The 24,217-nt window shown below is 38.2% G+C and overlaps 1 protein-coding gene across 3 annotated transcripts in view; it reads right to left on the bottom strand.

The window, feature by feature from the left end:
* The window catches only part of LOC129249146 (GTPase-activating protein CdGAPr), a 97,483-nt gene that overhangs the window by 12,560 nt on the left and 60,706 nt on the right, over window positions 1-24,217 (bottom strand). For all 3 annotated transcript variants that reach the window (XM_054888799.1, XM_054888800.1, XM_054888801.1), the window contains one exon: window positions 63-1,369. In XM_054888799.1, coding sequence (XP_054744774.1) covers window positions 63-1,369 — 1,307 coding nt within the window. The remainder of the gene's footprint in view (window positions 1-62; window positions 1,370-24,217) is intronic.

Raw genomic sequence — 24,217 nt, 5'->3', positions numbered from 1 at the left:
CACCATCTACACTTTCTTATGCAATCAAACCCACCTCTTCATTTCAAACATTTTTCACTTACCGATAATGCGGTGGTGGCAATTTCAGCACCGTTTCCTTCATCAGACGCAGCCGTTCGTTCGACTCGCTTTTCTCTTGTATAGCCTCGACAAAGTTATCATACAACTGGTATGTACACAAAGGATTCGGCAATTCGCGGAAGTACATTTTCAGCAAAGAACTAACTGCGTGTATGTCTTGTTTCATCTCTGGATTACCCAAATCTGGTATACGTTCTTCGTCGAAGGCTCTTCGCAGTTTTTGTATGTTCGATGTAATGCCCGAAAGTCGATAGATGCCATCAACAATGCCATATTCTTCAATGAATTCCGCGCAACACTTCAGAACCATCGGTATCTCTTGTCCGCTGTTAAGCAAATGCTCCGACAGATCACACGAAAAGACACGTTCACGATAGATGCCGCTCTGCTTGAGACGACGTCGTGATGGGCGTGACAGTATGAACGAACGAAAGAAAGCGATGAGCTTGCCGTGTTTACGCAATACTGGCTTCGTTGGCGAGACATCCAACTGACCCACCAATGGAGCGGGCAAAGGAAAATGCCGTGGCACCTTATCACCGATCGTGGCCACACATGATTGCGGAAAGAAACCGACCTCGTACTGCGATTTTTGCAAATGCGACTTCTTACCGCGCCACCAGATCGACTCAGCCGGACTGGGCATATCAATAACTGAAATCATGTCGCCTACTTCAATTGAAATCTCATCGGAAGCTTGTGCCTGATAGCGACGTACACCGTAGGCTGCGCCTACAGCGGGTGTGTTGATCGTGCGCATTGTATCGCCATCGGCTAGTGGCAATCGTCGACCCTTATTGTCCAATTGCAACCAAGTGAGGATAGTGCCGCAGGTCAGCGAATCTGAAGCGATCTTTGAGAAGCGCTCCAAGTATTTAGCTACCGCATATTCCACATCTTCTTCGCTCTTGAAATCCATTTCTTCCAAATTCTTTAGGCCGCTTATTTTACGATCATAAACGCAGCGATGCAACATTTCGTCTAACATTTGCATGTTGTCAAAGGAACGTTTTACTAGAAACGGATCACAGCTGTGAGGAAAAACTTTAATAATGAACCAACAATTCGCTGGCGAGAAGGAACGATAGGATGACGGGCCGGTGCCACTGCTACTGAGCGCCTGCCCCAGTTGACTGCCGGCAATATCGCCACCAATCGATTGTGATGCTATACTGCTATTGAGTAGTTCGGATTTATCGTCGACCAGACGCACTGAAAATGCGCCCAGCTGTACGCGCTCATAGTGAAAGTGTGCGCATTCTTCTAGCTTAGGAAAGCGACAGGATTTCTGAAATGAAAAAAAAAAAAAAACAGATAAGTGGCGAGTAGAAAATTTGGATAAGAATACAACAGTTAAGCTATGAAATAAAAATGAATAAATGTGTTATTTGTAGGTTTGAGATTTAGCTTGGATGACGCGAAATCCAAATTTTTTAGAAACTTACAATTCATCTCTAATAGAGTCTATCATCTTCATTTCGAGGATGAATTGAGGTCCATCAAACTTATTTAATTACTAACCGTAGTTTAATGGAAGAAGACTCCAGCTAGGAACCTCCATTTCACTATTTTAAATAAACACGAACTCTTTCGAAATGCTTCTTTTTTTTGTAGTGCAAGATGTGTAAGATGCTACAAAATGAGAAATGCTTTCGGTGAGTTCTGAATGCTTTCTTATTAATCTTATTAGTATTGGTATTAAAGGGCGAGGCATCCCATTGAAAATAATCGGCCTGCTCAAAACTCTGTATGAGAGATCTGAACAGTCAATTTCTGCACATTGGCACCATAAGTGACGCTTTCTCAACCAAAGCTGGAGTTAGACTAGGCTATCCCCTCTCACCGCTCATTTTCGCGTCCCAGAGGCATTACATGGTTTCTCAACAGACAACTGAAGGATTTGGACTTGCTGACGATATTTATTTAGAGTCATCCAATATGCAAGCGAAGGCGGGCGAACTAGTAACACTGGCACGCAAAGGCGGGCTGGAAGTACACGTCGCAAAAACTAAGGCAATGGGAATCCAGACAATAACTACATCATGATAGATGGCAAAGAAGTGGAGATCGTTAATAGCTTATGCAATCTGGGACGTCAGCAATACATTGATTAAGGCAGGAGCTGCTGTCAAGTGGACGGCGCTATATGGAAGTGAAACGTGGCTCGTTTCGAAAACGATCACGCAGAAATTTCAATGCTTCGCCAACAAATGCTAGAGGATAATATGCAGAATATTCTGGCCCAAAATGTTAAGTAACGAAGAGCTCTGCATACGAACTAACGCGAAGCCCATCTTACTCCAGCCAGCATGCAGGAAATGGAGTTGGAAAGGCCACGCTCTTAGAAAACTGCCACAAAACATCACAAGAATGACCCCAGATTGGAATCCTTAGGGAAGCAGAAATCGCGGATAGCCAAAGAATTTTATTCATTGGGGGACACTAAAACTGTTTATATAATTATTTTTTTATTTTAATTAATTTTATTTCATTTTATTTATTATATTTTATTACTATTTTTTAATTTTTTTTACTTTATTATTTTATTTTATATTAATTTGGTTTACTATTTTATTTTTATTTTTTGTTTCATTATGATTTTTTTATTTTATTATGCGGAGGCCAATAATTTTTATTATTTACATTTATTTTCAATTTTTCCGTTATTTTATTTTAATTAATTGTATTCTTCTCTATTATAACTTTTTTCCATTTATGGAACAACATCAAGACGCACACCACAAATAGGAGGTGGAGCTCGGCCAAACACCCAAAAGGGGGCGCGTATGCAAGTTTATTATAACTTTGTTAGTTTTTCATTTAAATTTTTTTTGTTTATTAATTTTTTTTTTTAATTTTTATTGTATTTTATTTTATTTTATATTAATTTATTTCATTTTGCTTTAATATTTTGTTTTATTCGAATTTGATTTTTTATTTTACTTTTCAATTTTTATTTTTACTTATTTGATTATTTTTATTTTTAAATTTGTTTTTTTTTTTTGTGTTATTTCGTTGTATTTAATATTTATTTTTTTAATTGTAATTAAATTTTTTAATTTAATTTTTATTTTATTTTTACTCATTTCATTATTCCCAATTGAATAATTTCTCGTTATTTAGCTCTTGGATAACCGCGCCAGTTTTTGCCAGCTACTTGCTACAGTAACAACATTCATAGTTGGGCTGGTTATGAAAAGCTCGTGGTTTGTGGTTATTGCCGACATTTTTACTGGCTCATCGCATCACGACTGCCCTACTAACATGTGACTACATGTAGGTATGTAAGTACAAACTCTTGTAATTTATACAATCACACATTTTTAGTTTTTTTTTTCATGTGCCCATATTCAGCTGTCAGTTACTTCCAACACATATTTTGCCTTGACTGACCTAATTCAGTGTGAGTTGCGTAAGTGCCGGTACAACGCTTCGGTTGTTATTATCTTCTTATTTTTTCCTTTTTCGCTTTTTTTTGTCTTTTTTCTGTTTTGCTGCTGAGAGGATTGATTTTTTCCTCATAACCGCAAAATTTTTTCTTCAGGGATTTTGATGTTCTCCCAACAATTTGGTGTGCGCGGAGGTAAGATAGGCTCACCACCCTGCCCTAACAGCATCAGCAACACATTTGTGCCGCAACATGCTAACCAACACAGCGCAACAGCAAAAAATTACGGCACACAAAGAGATAAAATAAAAAACAATATAAAAAATAAAAATATTTCAAAGCACAGGCAGTAGCATAGAAGTGCTGCGGAAGCTTCCTTTGCGGCGGCTCCAATGTTCCGGCGCTCTGGCAATGGCTGCTTTCCTGTCGCCGATGACGCGTTTAACTCAACAGAGATGATTGTACGGGGATGCACAAAGTAAATTCAGACGCTGTCACAAGCATTGCGATGCACAAACAAAAGTAGGACAATTCGTGGGTGTGTGTATTAGTGCCCAAGCGCTTTTATTTGTAAACAAGCACAAAAAATATACATATACATATATAATATGTATGTATGCACACACACGCCTTTTATATTTTTGGGCGTTGCCTCTCGCAATTGACTAACCGACTGACTGTCCTTTTTATTGTGGCCTGCCGCTGCCACATACATGCAGTTAACGTTTAGTTGCTGCCACTTTGCCCGCTTGTGGTTTTGTAATTGGCAGGAGAAAGTATATTAAATATAATAAGAAAAAATAAGAACAAAAAATATTCACATAACAGTAATTGCGTGTTGGCGTTAGTTTGAAGACAATGATGATGTCTCACTCGCCAACCAGTTGCTTATTACAAATTTTAGAAATTCCTGCAAAAAAAAGGGATTTAGTTTCATTCAGGGTGTGCCAGGCACCAGTGGCGCGCAGAGAACTGCGTTGGTAGCAAAAGAAACAAAATTGGGTTACCTTGCATTGTTGTGTTGCGGCAGACATGGCAACTAGGTTGTAGAGATGTCAACTTTTCGATTGACAATAGTAAATTGCTAACCTAATTTTTGGATAGTTACTTAAATTAAATATTTTCGATAAGGATCTAATGAAGTATATATCGTCTGTACAGCAGGGAAAGGAGATTCAAGCGAACGTCTGTAGTGAGAGAATCACAGGGAAAGCTAAATAAGCTTTTGTTGTGCTATCTTAACCTTTTGAATGCGTCATTTTTAATGCAAATGGTTTTTTTAATTTTCTACAATGGCTTAACTTTTCTAGTGCATAGGAATTTCTAATTCTTAGTTTAATATGAACTTTCTGTATTAAAAAATAACTAAGTAACTTATACAAAAAATCAGCTGAATAGTTAAGCGCTGACACAAATTCATATTCAACAAAAAAAGCAGCAAACGCCGCCCAGTCTTCTAGTGATAAAAAAGTTGTCATGAACGCGACTAAACATGAATATCCCGTATACAGACATATTGATATACATTGGTATACATATATGTATGTAGAACGTTGTATATAATTCAAGCTATAGCGTAATACGATTACTGCTGCGTTCAAAAAAAATATAATTGCAAGTAGTCAAATTTGGAAGAGCAAGAATTTCGTTTGGTTATCGCCGCGTACTTTGTGTATTGTTTTGGTTTTATATCGTATTATTTGCTCTTTTTCTCGTAAACCAACTTCCTTGACCCAAAAAGGAGAAATAGTCGCAGTGGCGCATGGAAGTGCAAATGGAACTGCAGTTAAGAAAAAACTGCTCGTAGACAAGTGATTGGACCTAAACCGGAACTGATGTCTAATAATATTGAGAAAATGGGTGGATACTCGCGATCTCTGTTTAAATTTCTGATGTTGCTATTATTGTAGCAGGTCAGTAGGCCCTGCCAGTGCGGTGTAGTCACCGATCGTCATCGTCTAACTCATCTCACGGTAGATTGAGGCAACGTGCTGTTTCGACGGCTTGGGTCCAGAGGGAGAGGGGTGTCAACATCAAGACGCACAGCGCAAATCGGAGAGAGAGCTCGGCCAAACACCAAATAAAGGGTTACGTAGGCCTCACGAGGCAGCTGAAACTTTTGTTCGCAATGGGTGATGGTGGGACTTCGATTATGGCATTCGGGAGTCGGGAGTTCAGGAAGGTAATAAGAGACTGCCGGTAAATTTCGTTTAAGTCTATCTATATACTGTCCGATTCAGTAGTTGCAGCCGTATTTGGCTCTGGATCTCGTCGATGTAGTCGAAGTGGTACTTACTGACACGGCTGGGAGGTGGTTCAGGTTCTAGCAAGTGGCTGCAGGGTTTTACCGCCCTAACAGGAATTACTTGAGAGCATTTAACCATGAGCCAGACAGTCGGTTTTACGTACCGGAATGACTATGATTTTTCCCGACCAAGTGCTGTCGCCCCAGTGAACGAGGGCTAGTAGTTTAGTGCGCTGAAACTCAGCCCAGTCAATTTGGTTCACATTATCGCTTACAGAGGGGAAGAACGCAGAATCAGCGAAGATAGTGTAAGACAGTGGCACGTAGGCAGCCACGACTACGTAGTTTTCAATCTACACTTCAGGAAGGATATTAGTTTTGTAGTTCTACAAGAAGCTCATGAGGCTACTTGTATATTTGTAGCTCAATTAATTTTAAAATAGTCGAGAGAGGGCTGGATATGTCACGCGTTAACCATTAATACTCTCTAGACTGAGAAACAAACTGCCACCAAAGGAAGTTGATACTGGAAAATACAAATTTGAATTTGTAAGCACTCTCACATATCTTGGTTGAAAACTAAGGCCAGATAATACAATGAGTCTTACTATAGGCGAACGAATTCAAGCAGCTAATAGGGCCTACACATCACTGGGTGTTGTGTATTATGAGCTACTGAAACCGAATGAAACGATTACGGGGGATGTCTACCGACGACAATTGATGCGTTTGAGCCGAGCACTGCGAGAAAAACGGCCGCAATACGCCGATAGACACGACAAAGTTATTTTGCAACATGACAATGCTCGGCCACATGTTGCACAAGTGGTCAAAACATACTTAGAAACGCTCAAATGGGATGTCCTACCCCACCCGCCGTATAGTCCAGACCTTGCGCCATCCGATTACTATCTCTTCCGATCGATGCAACATGGCCTGGCTGACCAGCACTTCCGTAATTACGATGAAGTCAAAAAATGGATCGATTCGTGGATTGCGGCAAAACCGACCGAATTTTTCACAAAGGGAATCCGTGAATTGCCAGAAAGATGGGAAAAAGTAGTAGTAAGCGATGGACAATACTTTGAATATTAAATTTGTAACCATTTTACGTCAATAAAGTTTCAAATTTCGAAAAAAACCGCACGAACTTATTCATAGTCCTAACGAACTTTTCAAAGCAAAACTCCTTAACAGACCTTGCAAGCTAGCACTATATAAAACCGTAGTTAGACCGGTCCTGTGCTATGGAGCTGAAACATGGACATTGAGTGATAAAGATACGACTCTTGTCACATAAGCATTTCAGAGGTAAGTTCTCAGAAAAGTGTTTGGCGCAATCACAATTGCACAAGACGAATGGTGCATATGATGAAATGATGAACTGGAGGAACTAATTAAAGACGAAAATGTAGTACGTAAAGCGTAATGCATACGAGGGCTAGGCCACCTTATGAAAATGATCAGTATAAGATCCCAAAAGAACATACTGGTGGTAAATGCATACACACATAAAGAAAGAGGAAGACGAAGATCGAGATGGATAGATGAAGTCAAGGAAGATTTGAAACAACTTAAACTGCGGAACTGGAAGGTTAACGGCAAAGGAGAGAGCAGCATGGAGGTGTACTATTTAGTTAGTCAAAGCTCACAAGAAGCTGTAGCGCCACATGATGATGAGAACCCTTTATTGGGTTTTTGACCGAGCTCCTCCTTCTATTTGTGATGTGCGTCTTGATGTTTGAATCTCCACAAATGGAGGCACCCACAATTTTAAGATGACTCAGAATTACAGACAGTTTTTTATGTGGAGCTTTTTCATAGCAGAAATACATTCTGAGGTTTGCCATTGCCCGCCGTAGGGCGACCGCTTTCAGGCTCGGAGATTCGAACTCGGACACTTACGAATGATAATCACGCACGAATCCATTCGGCTACGGTGACTAATTCTTCAATGCGCTACCAAAAACAGTTGGCTAGCATCTCTTTGTAATGCACACCGTTGACCGTAACATTGTTGCCAAATAAAAATGAACCAATAATGTGTTTGCTTTCTGTACCGAAAACTTGGTATGATAATGAGATGCTAATATCTTTCAACAGAAAATATAACTTTTTTAAGCAAAATCAACAGCATTGGCCTTTAATATCTGAGTCAATTGATCTTTATAAGCGTCTAAGCGGAGTTGTCTGCAGGTAGGATTTTCGTCAGGCTAGTGCGATCAATGTTCAGTTACCTAAATATGCGGTGAGTTGATGTTCTCAGGCAAAAGCAGGAATTGTCTTGATTACGTAGACTAAATGAAACAAATGCACGAATGTGTGGTGAATTTCAACACAACACGGTAACACAACATTTACTTTTGAAGTTAGTTTATTTATTTCGAAAGGTAGTTCAAACGTAACGTACGGTCAAACACATTGCGGAAGTGTACGCGCCAATTATTACTCTTTTTTTTAGTTCAAACGTACCATAGTAAAATCTCCAGTTTGCAGCGTGGAAACATGGCACTGAGTGCTACTTTTTTGAGCACGAAAGTGAAAGTAACATTTGACGTAAAAGAACCCCAGCGATGTTTCACCTTCAAAGCGTTTCAAATTCCCACAATTTATGAACCGCATATTGACTGGCGGAGACCAATTGAGGATGATTGTAATAAAACTACAAATGAGAATTTCAAATCATCTACACTTGTTATAGGCTTTCATAGACGCTCTAAAAGGGAAGAGGCTTTAGAGAAAGAAGAATAAAGGTAAGTGTTTGCAAGTGAAATATGAACAAAGTAGAAATCCAACTTAATATGCTTTTACACATATATATACATATAAATACATATACATGTGTACGCTCGCAAGCTTATTCCCATACATTTCCTTTTTTGTTTTGCTACCAGCAACGAAGCGGCATCCACGGCGTATGAGTGCTACGCGAAACAGTGGTGTAATATAATACTTATACGAATATATAACGACATACATATATGTGTATGTGTATTACTTCGATGATGATGACATCACTTCCAACACTACTGCCCATTAGTGAAGTTAACACGAGATAAGTCAGGAGCAATGTAGCCCCAATACTCTTGGCATTTTATGGCATCACATATAGATGGATGTATGGATGTTTGTATGCATGTATGTATGTATATATGTTTGTATGCACTTCACCAAATGCATTTGCGTTTACGATCGCTTGGCTTTGAAAGAAGTTACCAGATTTTATATGCTTGTGATACATCGTGTCGCTTAGAGCTGTACACTATGTTTGCAGTTGATTGTTTTATCAGCGGCGCATGTCCTTAAGAGGCGCATGTGCTTTGCCACCCGAGGGCATATTTTGCACAGATGTTGTATACAAGGTTATTTTAAGATGAAACTTGATTTGATTTCCAGCAATATTTGCCTTTTCCATTAACTCGATAGCCTTGGAGAAAGACAATCAAATCAAATGAAAATAATATTAGAGTGAAATGGCAAAGACAGAGCGATGTATTGTAAGCAGCGGTGTTCGTGAGCGATATATAGTAGATAGTTGAATACATGAACATATATATAGTCACACTAATTTCTGAGAATTTTTTATTGAAGTTATGAAAAATCGATGTGCTTATTTGTTTAAGCACATACTTAAACATCATCAAATAAAATGTTTGTAGTTTAAGTAACCCAACTGTGACCCATTCGCAACTAGACGCTATGAGCCTAGTTTGTAACCAGTTATTTATTAGACATTTATTCCACTAATTCACAATACTTGTAATTTTAAGTAACCCAACCGTGGTCCATTTGCAACTAGACATTATTTCACTAGTTCGCAACCAGTTCTTTATTATACATTTGTTTCACAAATATACAATATTTGTAATTTTAAGAATGCCAACTGTGGTCCATTCGCAACTCGACACTATGAGACTAGTTTGTACTCAGTTCTTCATTACACATGTGTTTCACTAATTCACAATATTTGTAATTTTAAGTTACGCAACTGTGGACCATTCACCGCTATATCCTATGAGCCTAGTTCGTAACCAGTTCTTTATTACCTATTCACTTCACTAATTCACAATATTTATTTCACTAATTCATTTCTTGCAGGCAATGAGCTAAGAAAACAGTCAACTATGTATTTAATATACCACAATGCGTATCAAATTAAACTGGCGCCCTGCCATCCACTGTTATCATTAGTGCGACTGCGAGTAACTATGCAGCAAGTGTCACTAAGCCTGCTTGCGAAGGGATAATATTGACACAGGTGAGCTCTTGCCAAATCGCCCAACGGCCTTGGTTGCTAGTGAGCATTTGGCTTTTGAGTCTAATGCGATTACCTGGCCGAAAAGTGCACGAATTCACAGTACACTTTTGAGCATCAAATATAATACATTTGTATAAGTGAAAATAATGTTGTGACTTTTTTCGTAATATAACTCAGGGTTATTAATTTGACTTATAGAGAAGAAGCAGTTAAATTTAAAAATTATATTATTCGAATAACTAAAAAAATGTTGAAACCGCGAAGTGTGTACCGAGAAACCGGTAACAAACACCACTCGTCTATGCTCTTGGAATCCACTAAAGCACTCTTGTAGCACTCTATATGATTACCATACATCTCAGGAATTCGGCAGTGGAATCAGCAAACAGTTGTTCTTGCTGCAGATGTGAAAAAGAAGAAGATTTATAGGAATTTGTTTGCCATTGATAGGCACTAAGCAGAAGAAGATTGCACGCTTGCAGCAATTTTATCTTACGAAGGCTTACAAGGACATTACAGAATGAAATAAGGCAGCATTAGTAAAGCCTTCTAGGTCTTCTTCCTTGCCCTTGTATAGGATAGAGCTACTCTATCTAGCCGTTTCTATCCAGCCTATCCTGCCATCTGATGTGATGGCTATCGCATCCGAAAGCTTAAAGTTTGACGCTTTTGGAAAAAATATGCTGCAAACAACTCCCTTCACCATTTTACTCGCGTCGTTAATGTCTTTGGCACTTTGACCACGACTTAACTGCGAACAACAAAGAAACTTACAGCAATGCTTACACAAAAAGTTTAGGTACTCAGTATTCGATTTCAAGACTCAATGGTTTCTTTTACTATTTAAAGGTTTATCAATTTATCTCTCCGTAATCAGTTTCGTATTAATTTCAAACCCACAGACTTGTAAACACCAATAACTGGTATCGAGTGCACTTGAAACCCGCAACAAATTAATTTTCTTAAATGCTTAACATTTAATCCCTCAGCCACAAAAAATTTAAGCTTAGCCGCAACCAGTACACTAACAACACATTCATATTACATTTAATCACCACAAAGGTGACACTACATTTCTTTTTTTCAGCAATAAGTATTTTTTTCATAAAAATGCCGCTCTCGTACGCATTTTCTTTTTTTCATTTTTCACAGTCAATAAGTCTTTGAAAATTAGAAGAGCAGCGGCAATTTCTGCTTCCAACAGTTTGCTTACCTTGAAGCATATTTCAAAAGAGCATATCTATTATCCAGACTAATCTGTCAAAAAGTTTTGCGGCAAAATGAGGAAAAGTGAACTCTTTGTAGCCAACTACTTTTTGTGCAAAAAAAACATCAAGTGAACCAAAAAGAAAGTTTGAAAAGTTGCGTCTATGGAATTAGTTTACAACAACTTCAAAGGTCGTACAAGTGGCACCAAACATTCTGGTCGATACCTATTCAGGTTACCACACCGGTATTAGACCCAAAAAAATAAAACTACACACGGCTTGAAAGTATGAAACACTCTGACCCCATGGATTATGATTTCAACATTGGACTAATATAATGCTTGAATATGAAAAAGCCATCCATCAGGGTGCTCGCAATTGTTAAACAACCTCAAAGTAGTATTTGGCGATATCCAATATCAGTCCGAGTGAGTTTTGACCCTTCTTTGTACCCAAAGACGAGGCATTCATTAAATGTAACATGCCTAAGAATCGTCGGCTAAGGAATCGTCGACTCCGTAGGCTTTCTAGTGAATCAAAGTCGCAGAAGACCAAAGTCGACTGGCTTGTCGGTAAAGGTAGACCATAAGGAGAATATTGAGGAGTGCTCGTGGATCTAGTGAACGAGTGACGTGATGTATATGTTAAACATTTTCAGACATTCACAGTTTCTTAAGAAAGTGTTTTGACATTCGCTAATTCAGCGAACTTTAGACATATTGCTTAAGAAAATAAATTGGCTGCCGAAGGACGACCGCCATTAGAAAAAACCTTTCTATAATTTTGGTGTTTCCTGCACGGAGACTCGAACCTACGCGCTACACACCAACACATTTGCTTAACGCGGTCTCCAGTGCATTCACAAGAAATTTGAAAAAAAATTTTGTCGGTAAAAATTATAGACATGAGAGGCTGAGTTCTTAGAGTTCGCTATCATGATCAGTTGAAGGCTATTTTTTGCCAATATTGGATGTTTTAGATCACACAACTGGCTAAAAAATTTTTTTAGTAAAGGAAAAAAAGCGGATATCGGCAAGTTAACTTCCAAGAAGTCTTGTTGGATTTCTTTTCGTTAGGCTACTTTTACTTGTCTTTTGCTTATTTCAGCAAATCAACAGCGCTAGAGAAGCCACAATATCGAATGCGTAATTGTCCATATCCGGCCGATATTTGAGGAAGAGGGGTTCAAAATGAATTGCAACTTAAATTCAGTAAATCGCTGAAATTGTATTCCCGTTGCGATATCTGCATGATCGATATAGATGCCTCAATTATGTTGTTAAAACTACAATTATTATAACCTTATTGAAAACTCGTTTACATTTTAAATTCTCCCGATTCAAGTACAAATCGGTGAAGCTTTTCGGTTTCTAGAAAGCACGGAAGTATGTATCTTTATCCTCAAATCAGCCTTACTCGTATAATACTTTCTGAAAGTATACCTATTCAGTCCCAAACCAATCGATGGATTCGCAAAAGTTAGCTCGATTTTTTTTCGGCCTTCTAAAGTTTTCAATCCCAGCCATTAATTTATGCCACCAATGTTTTGCCTAGCCAAAAAATAATTTTCTAGAACAATTCAATCCTCTAACGACTTTCCAAATTAAGTTTTTGGGGGATTTCTTAAGTAAGTGTGAAAACGATCCTTATTTGTGGGTGATAGAATGGGTTAAAATGTTCTACGAAAACATTTTACCTTTCACTTTGCTTAGACATATATTTTAATAATATTTTCACTTTTTTGAAAACAATTTGGGCCGCGACATCAAAATTTAGTAGGCCGTAAAAATATGTGTGAAACCAGTTTAGTTTGAAATTCTACGAAATTCTAATTCTAAACTCAAAATATCTCAAATGTTGTGAAAAAACCGAAAATGTCGAATAGTAATTATTATTTTTTGCTACACTTCTGATGAAATTGGTAATTTTTTTCATGAGGTTTGATGATGCGTGAGCGGTGACTCGGATATTATCTGATCCTTTAGTTGTAAACTGAATTGGCCCCCCCTTTTATGGGTTCAAAGCAACAGTTGATTTAAAATCACCTTTACTGCAATTGAGTTCATTATTTCCCTGATTCTTACTATTTTGTAAATCAAGTTTCCTTTTCAAAGAAGATGTTATATTTTTAGTGTAGATTTGTATTCATTTCTGTCTCTAGGAAGCGGCGAATCTGGTGACATGGCATGGATATCGTTTGTGGTATCAATTACAGAATATTAATGGCGTACGTTTCCTCTTCTTTTCTTCTTTTGAGGGTAATTGTTGGATCGGCCTGTTCGAAAAATATAGATATTGCATACATCACAATTTTTTCGAGTTAACTTTAGTAGAAGAATTTGTTTGTAGTTTGGTATAGTCTGTAAAGGTCTATAAATACTTTCTAATTCAAGAAGAGCTAGTCGACAAGATCCGCATATGCCCAATGGAAATTGGGAATTTGTGGTACAAAAATTTGTACTATGAAGCTGATTTCACATTTGTCAGTAATAATAAATTGCGATTTTTGTTTGCCAACCCTAATATTATATTTTGAGTTTAGATTCGCGTAGGATTTCAAACTACCATAAACTGATGTCACACTTATGAGTAGCCCGTAACGAGTCCTTGGTGGCCGTTTTGTATAACATTTTTGTCAAACCTCTCTCATGTTCAAGCGAATGAATCGTGAATAATTATTTGCGGGCTCAAGAATGTCTAGGCTAAGGATACTTGGCACTATCGTTAGATCAAACTATAGATAAGTCGTGACTTTATGCCACTATTTCTCCACCTATTATCCCGAACTAAGTACATGAGAGGTTAAAAATTGTGCATAGTGCGGCTTGGAATATCGAACGGCTTGGAAAACACCTCTAGCGAAAATTGTTGCCTATCACCATTCCATACGACATATTCCCCAGAAGCTAATACAGATTCAGATTTAGAGTCATTGCTGGCTGTAATGTATGACGTATGATTGTTTTCTAAATTTAATGCAATGCCGAGTTCTTAATGTTTCACTGATTTTTGTTTAATTTTTCTGGTGCATTGAAAAACTTATTTAGTTCCAGGGATAATTAGTTATTAGATATTCAGAATTTGGCACTCAATTATTCCATTTTATAAATATTTTTTAGTAATTATACTATTTATTGTGATAATTTTTAAATTGTAACACTGTAAGCAACTCATTAAATTAATTAATTAATGCAATAATCCATTGTTTTTTTTTTATTATTATTACTTTTTTTTCACAATAACAACTAACCGTCTACAGCGCGCTGAAATCTAAACGTTACTAATAAAATATATTGTTTTCGGTTGAAAGGCGAGCAAAGAACTAAACAAATGAATGGTGGGTTTGGTTGTTGAGCGAATTGGTGGAACGAAATGTGCAAGTATCCGCATGCAAACATACATATGCATGAATGCATTCAACGTGGTAAAGAAGCCACTGCTAACAGCAACTAACGCAATGCTTACTGCGGCGCAAGTATTTACAAGCACTCGCATTTGCATCAGTCTGTGAACAACCAGATACCATATTAACAATTACCCCAACCAAAGCAGCCAAAACCTGGCATAGTACCCACCAAAGCTCAAGCCTGGGTCATATGCATGCCGCACTATTATTTGTGACATTTGTTCGTCTCAATTGCAGTAAAGGAAAGTGAAATAATCACAGGGAAATGTAAATAAGTGCATACTCATGTAAGTACACAGCCAAAAATTTAGGTGGAAGCAAAAAATTTAAATCAGCTTTCTGTTAATCTAAAGAATGTCACGGGATATGAAGTTCAATTTGATTTCGGTTTCTCGACATCACATTAAAGTTAATACTTCGTGAGCAGACAATGTGTCTTGCTAACTTATTTTTAATACATAATAAAGGGTTTTCCAATAACAAGTGTTATTGGTGAATAGATTGCGCTATCGAGAGATGATTAACGATTTTTTATGGCCGCAATTGGATGGAGGGTGCTACATGCCACACAAGCAACGAAACCATTGATCTTTTACGGGAAAAGTTTCCGGACCGTGTTATTTCTCGCAGAGGTGACCACAATTGCCCACCGAGATCTTGTGATTTAACCCCTTGTGACTTTTTTCTTTGGGGCCACGTGATTCAAGACCTTAAAGATGGAATTCGTGAGGCTATCGAGGACATAGGGCAGCCACTTTGCAATTCGGTTATGGAATATTTCATGAAAAGGATATTGTCCTGTAAGCGTAGTCGTGGTGGTCATTTGCCTAATGCCATTTTCCAACGTTTAACCCAGTCCTCCATGCACCCCTGGTAGGCCAACGAAGGGATGGCCTTCAGCTCCTTCGTCGCATTCTCTTTGATCTCCTCTATCGACTGAAATCTCTTTCCACGAAGTGGTAACTTCAACTTGGGAAACAAAAAGAAGTCGCACGGGGCCATATCAGGTGAATACGGTGCCTGTACGATGGTATTTACTTGGTGTTTGGTGAAATAATCCAGCACAATTCAGCTCGGTGCTATGGCGCGTTATCATCATGCAAAATTCAAGAATTGTTTGCCCACATTTCCGGCCGGCCATGCAGACGCTAATGATCCGATGGCGTTAAAAAGTGACAGATGTGTGTGCACACATAAGCAAAAAATATAGACCGGTTCCCACGGGCGCGGTTCGTTTAAATTTAACATTCCCGGTACTTTTTGATCATAGTGTATATATACTTTTAACATAATTTACTAGAAAATATCAAAAATATTGAAGGATACAGTTCTCAAACGACATATGTAATTCTACTAATATACATATATTAATACAGGTGAGAACAAAATTGTATTATAATATAGATGCATCTTTATTCGTTTGATATCAATATTTTTTTGAAAATTTAACGCTTTGAAACTTTAAAGTTCCTTAAAAAATTATATTGACGAGAAAATGAAACACTGAATATGCAACATTACTATATAAAATCCATAGTTTCACGTGCGTATGCAATTTTTCCTGAATAACTTTTACTGTTGCATGGAGAAAAATAAACTAACTGAAAACAAGGAAATCTAAGGGATTTAGAAGTAAAGAATGTTTATAAAGTTCGCAAAAAATTTTAAGTATGCTATGACGATGTAATAGTTTTGCTCGGTTTCTCAGGAGGTTCTACATGGCATGCCTACAAAATTTTCGACACCAGTCATGAATGTGTAACCAATGAAAGGCATGTCATTTAATTGACGCTTTAATATTTCACTAATACTGATTACTTGAGGCAGTCTCGGCTATCATTTGGTGAGCTATATTACAAAGAAGTACGTATAACCTCTCAGATTCCTTAAATAGATTCCTTAGCTTTATGTCCAATAAAGAAAAGGCTGTCTTTTTTCTTTACCCGCTTCAGTGAATCTCTTCGAGATAGCCACAGGGTGCAATATCTTCACAACGAGGCTGCCATCTTCCCTGTTGAGGAGCATAAGATGCTCGACAAGCAATTTCTACTGGATTTTTACCGCAGGACCCACCTCTGCAGGCACTTGTTGGAGGCTGAGCCACCTCCCAGGCGAGACAGGAGACATACCTTCAACATCAAGATCTACGATCGAACACAACTACTGGATCAAAAAATTTGCAGATGGAAATTAAACCACATTCAACGGGAGTATCTCACAGCCTTCTTAAACTTTCGATCCTCGAATGCTGTCATCGTAGTCCAACCACCACCCATTACAGACGTAGAGCTTTAGCTGTCTCGCGAGACTCGCGTTATCTCAACACAATAGCGTTCAGAATATTGTGCCAGGTTAAACTCCTATATATCCAAAATCGACCGCGACACACTCAATATATATCCGGCATGTGAAAGTACACCACACGATACTAACGACCTATTCAAATGCCCCCCTAAACCCACTCAACTAATACCTTTCTCTGAAAAAGACGTTGACGATCGATGACAACACTATACTGATAGGGCTTGCTGAACTGCTACAACAAGATACTGCACAAATTCCAGTCTATCCCTTTAACTAAACCCTAAAATTTAACTAAATCTTAGAATCAATATAAAACGGTTTAGTTGTTTGGGTATTTTGTTAAAGTCGTTTTGCCTCTTTGTATCCTTGGTAGGCAGTATCTGAACTGAGCATATTTTGACAAAGAGCTCATACGTTAACATACGTATTTGTCACCGGCACTATCAAGATTTACGAAGTATCTCAAGTAACCTTTCGTCAGCTACTATTAAAATCACTTCGTTCTATATGGTCGTGGGGAAAGTTTTTACGTCATGCAATACTAACATCTAAAAGGAAATGATTTTTGTTCATTGCCTGTTAGAAAGACAGTCTAAAATGCAACATGTGGGCAAAATAAATGTCCACTTGAAAACTGTAGATAAACCACGAATTCATTTATAACTTTTACTTTTCAATAGGCAGCCAAATTTTTTCTCAGTGTATTTGTGCAACCTAAGAATTGAATTGTCTCGAAAAAAGGGGTAAACATTTGCAAAATATAAAAATCAGTGGCTTGTAATTCTAGTAGTGCATGACTCACGTTGTATTAGACTAAAGCACACACACACACACACACACAAATTCTTCAAACATACTCGGCTATCTGCAAGTACGTACAGTAATTGCATGGAAACAATATGAGAATGGAACATGCAGCCAAGCGTTACAAGTAATCGTGCTTTTCTAGAGTAGTGCCAGTTTTGGGCTGAATTGTTTAAATGTTGGCACAAATGCGATTTTATGCTTGGCTGCATAAATGCAACAACAAGGAAAATGAATGAATAAACTGAAATAAATAGAAAAAGAAAAAACTGCAAAAAAATAAATCAAATACACGTAAAGCAGAAAAAATATATGAAATAGGGGATAACTGAAGAGTGCAATAGCAAACTGAAAAAAGTGATACCAGAAAAAGTAAAGCAAAGTAAAAAAAAGCTAATTGCACTAAAGTAGGAAGACAACTCATGCAACTACACGAACAATGAGTGCAACTTTTGCGATTTTCAAAGTGATTTGTGTGCACAATTTTCCACTGTCTCTCTTCCAGAAAGCGTCATAAAAGGAATTTGTGGCTGGTATTGTTGGTAGGGCTAAGGTACAAACTAAGTTTACGGGTATGCACTATGCAGCCTGTTGCACTGCCATTAAAGAATGTTATTTCAGTAATTTATTTAACTGGTGCATCTACGCCCCTACTAACATGCAAGTACCTACTGGCCTTTCTTTGTGTATGCTGTTCTTCTTCTTCAGATGCGGCACGAACATTTTTAGACGCGCACTAATGAGTGGCAACAACTATGCGCGAAGCTTCCTAAGACACACAATGAAGCAATAATGTATCATACAAGGTGGAGCAAAATTAGTCACCCTTTCGGAAATTTTTTTTAATTTTTGCGAAGCTGACAGATAAGCAGTGGAGCGCGGTAACGTCAAAATAAAGATTTCCATCACTCAAAATATTTTTTGTAATTTAGTAAAAAAGTTATTCAAAAACAGATTAGATGATTAATTTTGCGCCACCTTGTACAGGGTGGGTCATATAGCGTTCGCTTTTTGAACCACCGATTTTTTTGAGAATGGTAACACAAATGACATGTCAAATGTGTTCATAATTTACTTAAAGGTTTGACATTTACGAAATGGGACGCTATACGCTTGAACAAAATTGGGAAATATTGAAAACCTATTTCCGAAGTGGTGAGTCTTCTTCTTCTTTTCTGATTTTCACATCGGTGGCTACGTCAATAAGCAAAATTGTCGGATTTGGGGCTCAGAAAATCCACCCGTTACTGCAGAGAAGCAAATGCATCCACAACGAGTCACTGTTTGGTGCGGTTTTTGATCTGGCGGCATCATCGGGCCATTTTTTTTCGAAAATGAGCGAGGTGCCGCGGTTACAGTAAATGACGAGCGTTACCGTGACATGCTCAACGAGTTGTTTCCAAAAATTGAAGAGGATGACATGGACGACATTTGATTTCAACAAGACGGTGCAACTTTTACCTACCGTTTTTGAAAACCGAATAATTAGCCGAAACTCTAATATCAATTGGACGCCTCGGAGCTGTGATTTAAGCCCGTTGGACTATTTTTTGTGGGGAGCCGTTAAGGACAAATGCTATGCGAACCATCCAGAGACGATTGATGCTTTAAAACACGAAATCGAAGTTGCCATTCATGAAATTGGAGCCCAAACAATTGAAAATGTGCTTAAAAATTGGGTTGATCGAATGGCCTACTGTAGGTAAAGCCAGTCGTGGCAGTCATTTGAACGATATTATTTTTTATTCGTAAATGACATGGTTCAATCTTCAAAAAAAAAAAAGTTTAAAAAAATATTGATTAGTCGATTCAAAAAGCAAATTTTGCATGGCCCACCCTATTGCAAATGTAACTCACCGACTACTTATTTCTCTATCTACAGGCTTGCATACATGCGGCCTAGGGATGTAATCCCGTGTAAAAATTATTTACATTGACTTAATCGACTTCGTATTTTAATTAGGATAAAAGCCTACTGACATGTGGCGCAAAATTAATCATCCCATTTTGTTTTTGAATAACTTTTTACTAAATAAAAAAAAATATTTTGAGTGATGGAAATTTGATGCCAATTTGAAATGCCAAAGCAAAAACTTTAAATTGTCCGAAAAGTATGGAGGAACTATGACCTGGAATTTGCGTCGGAAACGCAATTATTTAATTATTTTGAAATAAGCTGACCTTTTACTTCGAGATGCTGCAAAACAGGTTCATATGTCGAAAGGTTACGTATGCAAAAGTGAGGGTTTACGATCATATAAAGATATTGTAGCACCTAATCGAAATGATGAACAAAATAAGAATGATAAAACACATCCGCGAAAATTATACAGTCAAGTCATTCATAAATACGACTGGGTAGTTCTGGACGATAGAACATACATCAAAGCAGATTTTTAATAGGTTCAAGACGCTGAGTTTTATATTCCAACGAAGAGAGAAGGAGTCCTAGGTGCCTTTAAGCTGAAAATATTGGAAAAGTGCCCTAAAAAATATTTGGTTTTGGCAAGCCATCATTACCGCGGGCACTAAAAATCAAGAAATTTATATTTAAATTTATATGAAGTACTGCTCACAAAAACGTTTGCTGCCATTCATAAAACAACATAAAGACTCTGTTCTGTACTGGCCCAATTTAGCATCACGTTAGTATAGCCGTCCGTCTTGCCAAGAACTGGTATGAAAATCACGGGGTAAATATTGTTCAAAAGGACCACAACCCACCAAACTGTCCACAATTGCGACCCATTGGAAAATACTGGGCAATTATTAAAAGAAAATTGCTAAAACTGAAAAAAGAAATTAAAAATGAGCAGCAGTTCAAATTGAATTGGCAGAGATCAACAGATACCGTAACAAAATCTGACTGACTTTTCTGTTTAAACTTTCTATTTTTTTACCAAAGTGTTCTTAAAAGACTAATAACGACGATGGACAGAGGGCACAAGTCACGTCAGCACGCAAAAAACTCTTTGCTAAACACAAAAATGCCCTCTTAAAGACTAAATACATATATGTATTTATAATTGGGGATTACACCCTTTGTTGGATGCTTGACCGAACTCCTCCTACTATTTGTTGAGTGCGTCGATGTGCTTGCAACAATTAAAAGGACCTCCAGTATTATGCCGCCACCGAGCGGCAGATGTTTTTTTTTGTCTTGAGGAGCTTCTTCCAGCGACGACCGCTATTAGAAAAAACTTCCTGTCTCACAAACTCACTGTCGGAATTACCTCGACAATTAGTAGCTCACTTCCGTGTGGAGTTGTCTGTCTCCCATCGGGCGGATAGTCAGAGGCCCTATGCTCCAACTGAGAGTTAAACACCGCACCTTGCCACAAAGCTGCCACCGGGTATAATTAATAATTCTATGTGACTTATTGTTATTATTTATGTTTTTCCAAACAATATACTTCCTCTAAAAAGAACGAAAATTTTAAGGAAAATTTCAATAAACTCTCCTTGAGCTTATGAGAAAACAGCTCGTACGACATTGTTACTAAATAAAGAAATTCAATGGATTTCGGGGTTTTTAGGAAGATTAAAAAAAATAAAAAATAAAAAATTCGGTTATAATGACACCTAAGCCGGCTGTAGGCCCATTGTGATACCACCAAGGCTGTTTTCTCTACCTCACTCTGCACCGTCCTGATTGAACCAAACTGTGGCTTTAATGTATCTAACAATCTTTGTTAGTTTTAAACTGGCTACTTCTGCCAAGTTTTTCAAAAAACTATTTCCTAGAATATTGAACCTTCTTTTAACCAGAGCCATGCACCCGCATAAAAAGTTTTCCATAGTCTGCTCTTCTTCAATGTCGTTACAGCTTCTGCAGTAGTCGTTATATGGTTCTTCCAGTCTGCCTATAAGACAGTGCCCTGTTAGAACCCCAAAAAACTTTCTCACGTCCTTCCTGTTCAGTTTAAACAGTCGCTTTGTGCAGCCCATGTTCCATTCTGGCCACGTCATCCTACTTGTAGTACAGGTCAGGGACTGCGTCCATAGCACGTTGATGGTGTGTTTGTCTATTAGTAGCTTACAAGTTGGTCGAGGTAAAGGTATGTTCGGTTGGTTGGATCGTTATGTGGTACCCGATCTCGCTAGTTCATCTGCTTTTCAGTTACCTCCTATGTCTCTGTGGCCCGGTACCCAGAGCAGATTTATTGTAAAGTACAGTGAGGGTTCTGTCAAAACGTCGATACATTCTTTAAAGTACTTTTCAGGAGCACTTGGCAATGGACTGGTCATAATTCAGTGTCCAGTGTCCAGTACATGCAAATATGTATATAGCCGTTTCAGGCACACTTGGCAGTATCTGGCCGAGTGATTTTGTGGCCCTTTACCTTCAGCACCTTTCTTACTTTTTTGTCTATTGTCAAATTGCATACAATTTCCAGTAACTAACTGCTGTCCCACACACATCAATGTATGCATTACATTTTTCTTTCTCGGGCACTTGTGGCACCTACTCGTACATGCTGTAAGTACCAAATGCTGTATACCCAAAGTATTACGTAGCACTCGACAACAATAGAATTTGTATGTGCATGAATAGTGTGGCATGAAATTGTTTCATTGTTGGCAATTGGCCAATTGGCCAACCATAACTTACATGGCATGAATGGTCTGCTGCTGCTTTGGATTGCTTTGGGTTATTGCACTTTTGAGCATTTGCCTCTTATTTTTTACTCTCTATACTACATCTATTTATGTGCATATATTAATATGTGTGCCCACTCGCATGCAATAATATTCAATTACTAACATGTTGCATGCCACCTCAATTTTTTTTTTTTTACTATTCGCCACATTTATGCGAAAAATCAGTTTCGCTTCACGGTATGTGATAATTAAATGTCAAGAGGGATCTCAGACAGTATGAGAAAAATCAGAATACTGTCATGACACCGTTTAAGAAATATGAAGAGTGTATGAGGTTGTTTCTTGAGAAAACTTGCTGAGCATGCATCCAATATTTGCGTAAGTGGTTCTTATATAAATTAGTGTGTGTAAAGGGGGAAAAAAGGCAACTCTTCTGAGCTATCAAAACAAATGAGAAAAATCTAAAGTTCTTCCAGTTACCGATGCGTCTTGAAAACGGTCGTTATGACTAAAGATTCAGGACCAAACACAACTGCAACTACTGGACCGGACAGTATGAAGACAGGCACTAAACGACAATAATCGGAAGACTTTCACAGCCAACCTAAACTTCCGATCTCCGAATGCTGTAATCGGAGTCCAACCGTCATCCATCGCAAACGAAGAGCTTCAGATGTCTCGTGTGACCCGCGTAACTTTGGCTCCATTACGATCTGGCTATTGTAGTAAGTAAAGCTTCGCGGCATGCGAAGGTATACCGCACGATAATAACTTACATCATCCCGCACAGATACTAACCTAACACCCCTCTCCATCTGGACCCAACCCGTGGAAACAACACATTTCCTGGGTCCATCGTTAGATGTGTTAGATGATGGCGACCGGTGACTACACCGCAATGGTAGAGCCTAGTGAACTGCTACAACAACAACCAACAACAGTATTGCAAACTCCTATAGTAGCGAAAGACCATAGCCCTACACTCTCGGAGATCGCGTATCGAGAGGGTACGATTATAATTTCCAATAAAAGAGACGGGCATTAAGGCGGCAGGCGGCGAAAGGTCATGTTTGAGCCAAGCTAGTCAGTATTCTGTAATAGGTATGGTTACAGGAAACGCCAAAATAGTGAACGGTGATTTAAATTGAAGTCGAAACTAGAAGCAGACAGCGCCCAATACCAGGATATGGTTGGAAAAATCGTATCGTATGTTCGCTTTTCAACGTTAATAAACTATCCACACCCTCTTCTCTCTTTCCTTTAACTTTATACATACGTATTTAGCTGATGAAATCGTTCAGTAACTGAAAAATCGACGCTACGTTTCGCGGACTACCAACTCGGAAATTATTAAAAAAATAGTATCGAAAATCCAGCTCAGTGGTAAATACGCAGATGCGGATTTTGACAAAAAAAATCAGCTTCTTCGATTAAACCTATTTTTGGCACAACTCCTGCTTTGTCAACAAATAAAATTGGCGTTATTGGAGCGAACGAAATCCTCAATTGCTCCATCAAGCCTCAAAGTAACCACAAAGATTGACTGTTTGTGGCTTGGCGACGACCTCGGACCTGATTCCTTTCGAAATGAGAAAGGTATTGAATCGGTATTGATCGACTTCTTGTAAGCTGAGATCGACAACGTCAATATACCCAAGCTTCGGCTTCAACAAGACGGCGCCACATGCCATAAAAGTGATGCACTGTTCGAAGTTGGGAAGAAGAAATTTGACGACTGTGTTATCTGACTTACACACTCATCGACTTTTTTTCTCTGCCAAGTCGCCGTAGCCGAATGGGTTGTTGTGTGACTATCATTCTTGAGTGCGTAGACTCGAATCTCCGTGCATGAACGTCAAATAAATAATAGAAAATGTCAAATTTCTGCTAGTCGCTCTGTGGCAGGTAATGGCAAACCTCC

The sequence above is a fragment of the Anastrepha obliqua genome, chromosome 5 (assembly GCF_027943255.1).
Source record: "Anastrepha obliqua isolate idAnaObli1 chromosome 5, idAnaObli1_1.0, whole genome shotgun sequence".
In the NCBI taxonomy this organism is placed as follows: domain Eukaryota; kingdom Metazoa; phylum Arthropoda; class Insecta; order Diptera; family Tephritidae; genus Anastrepha; species Anastrepha obliqua.
This window is presented reverse-complemented; position numbering and strand designations above follow the sequence as displayed.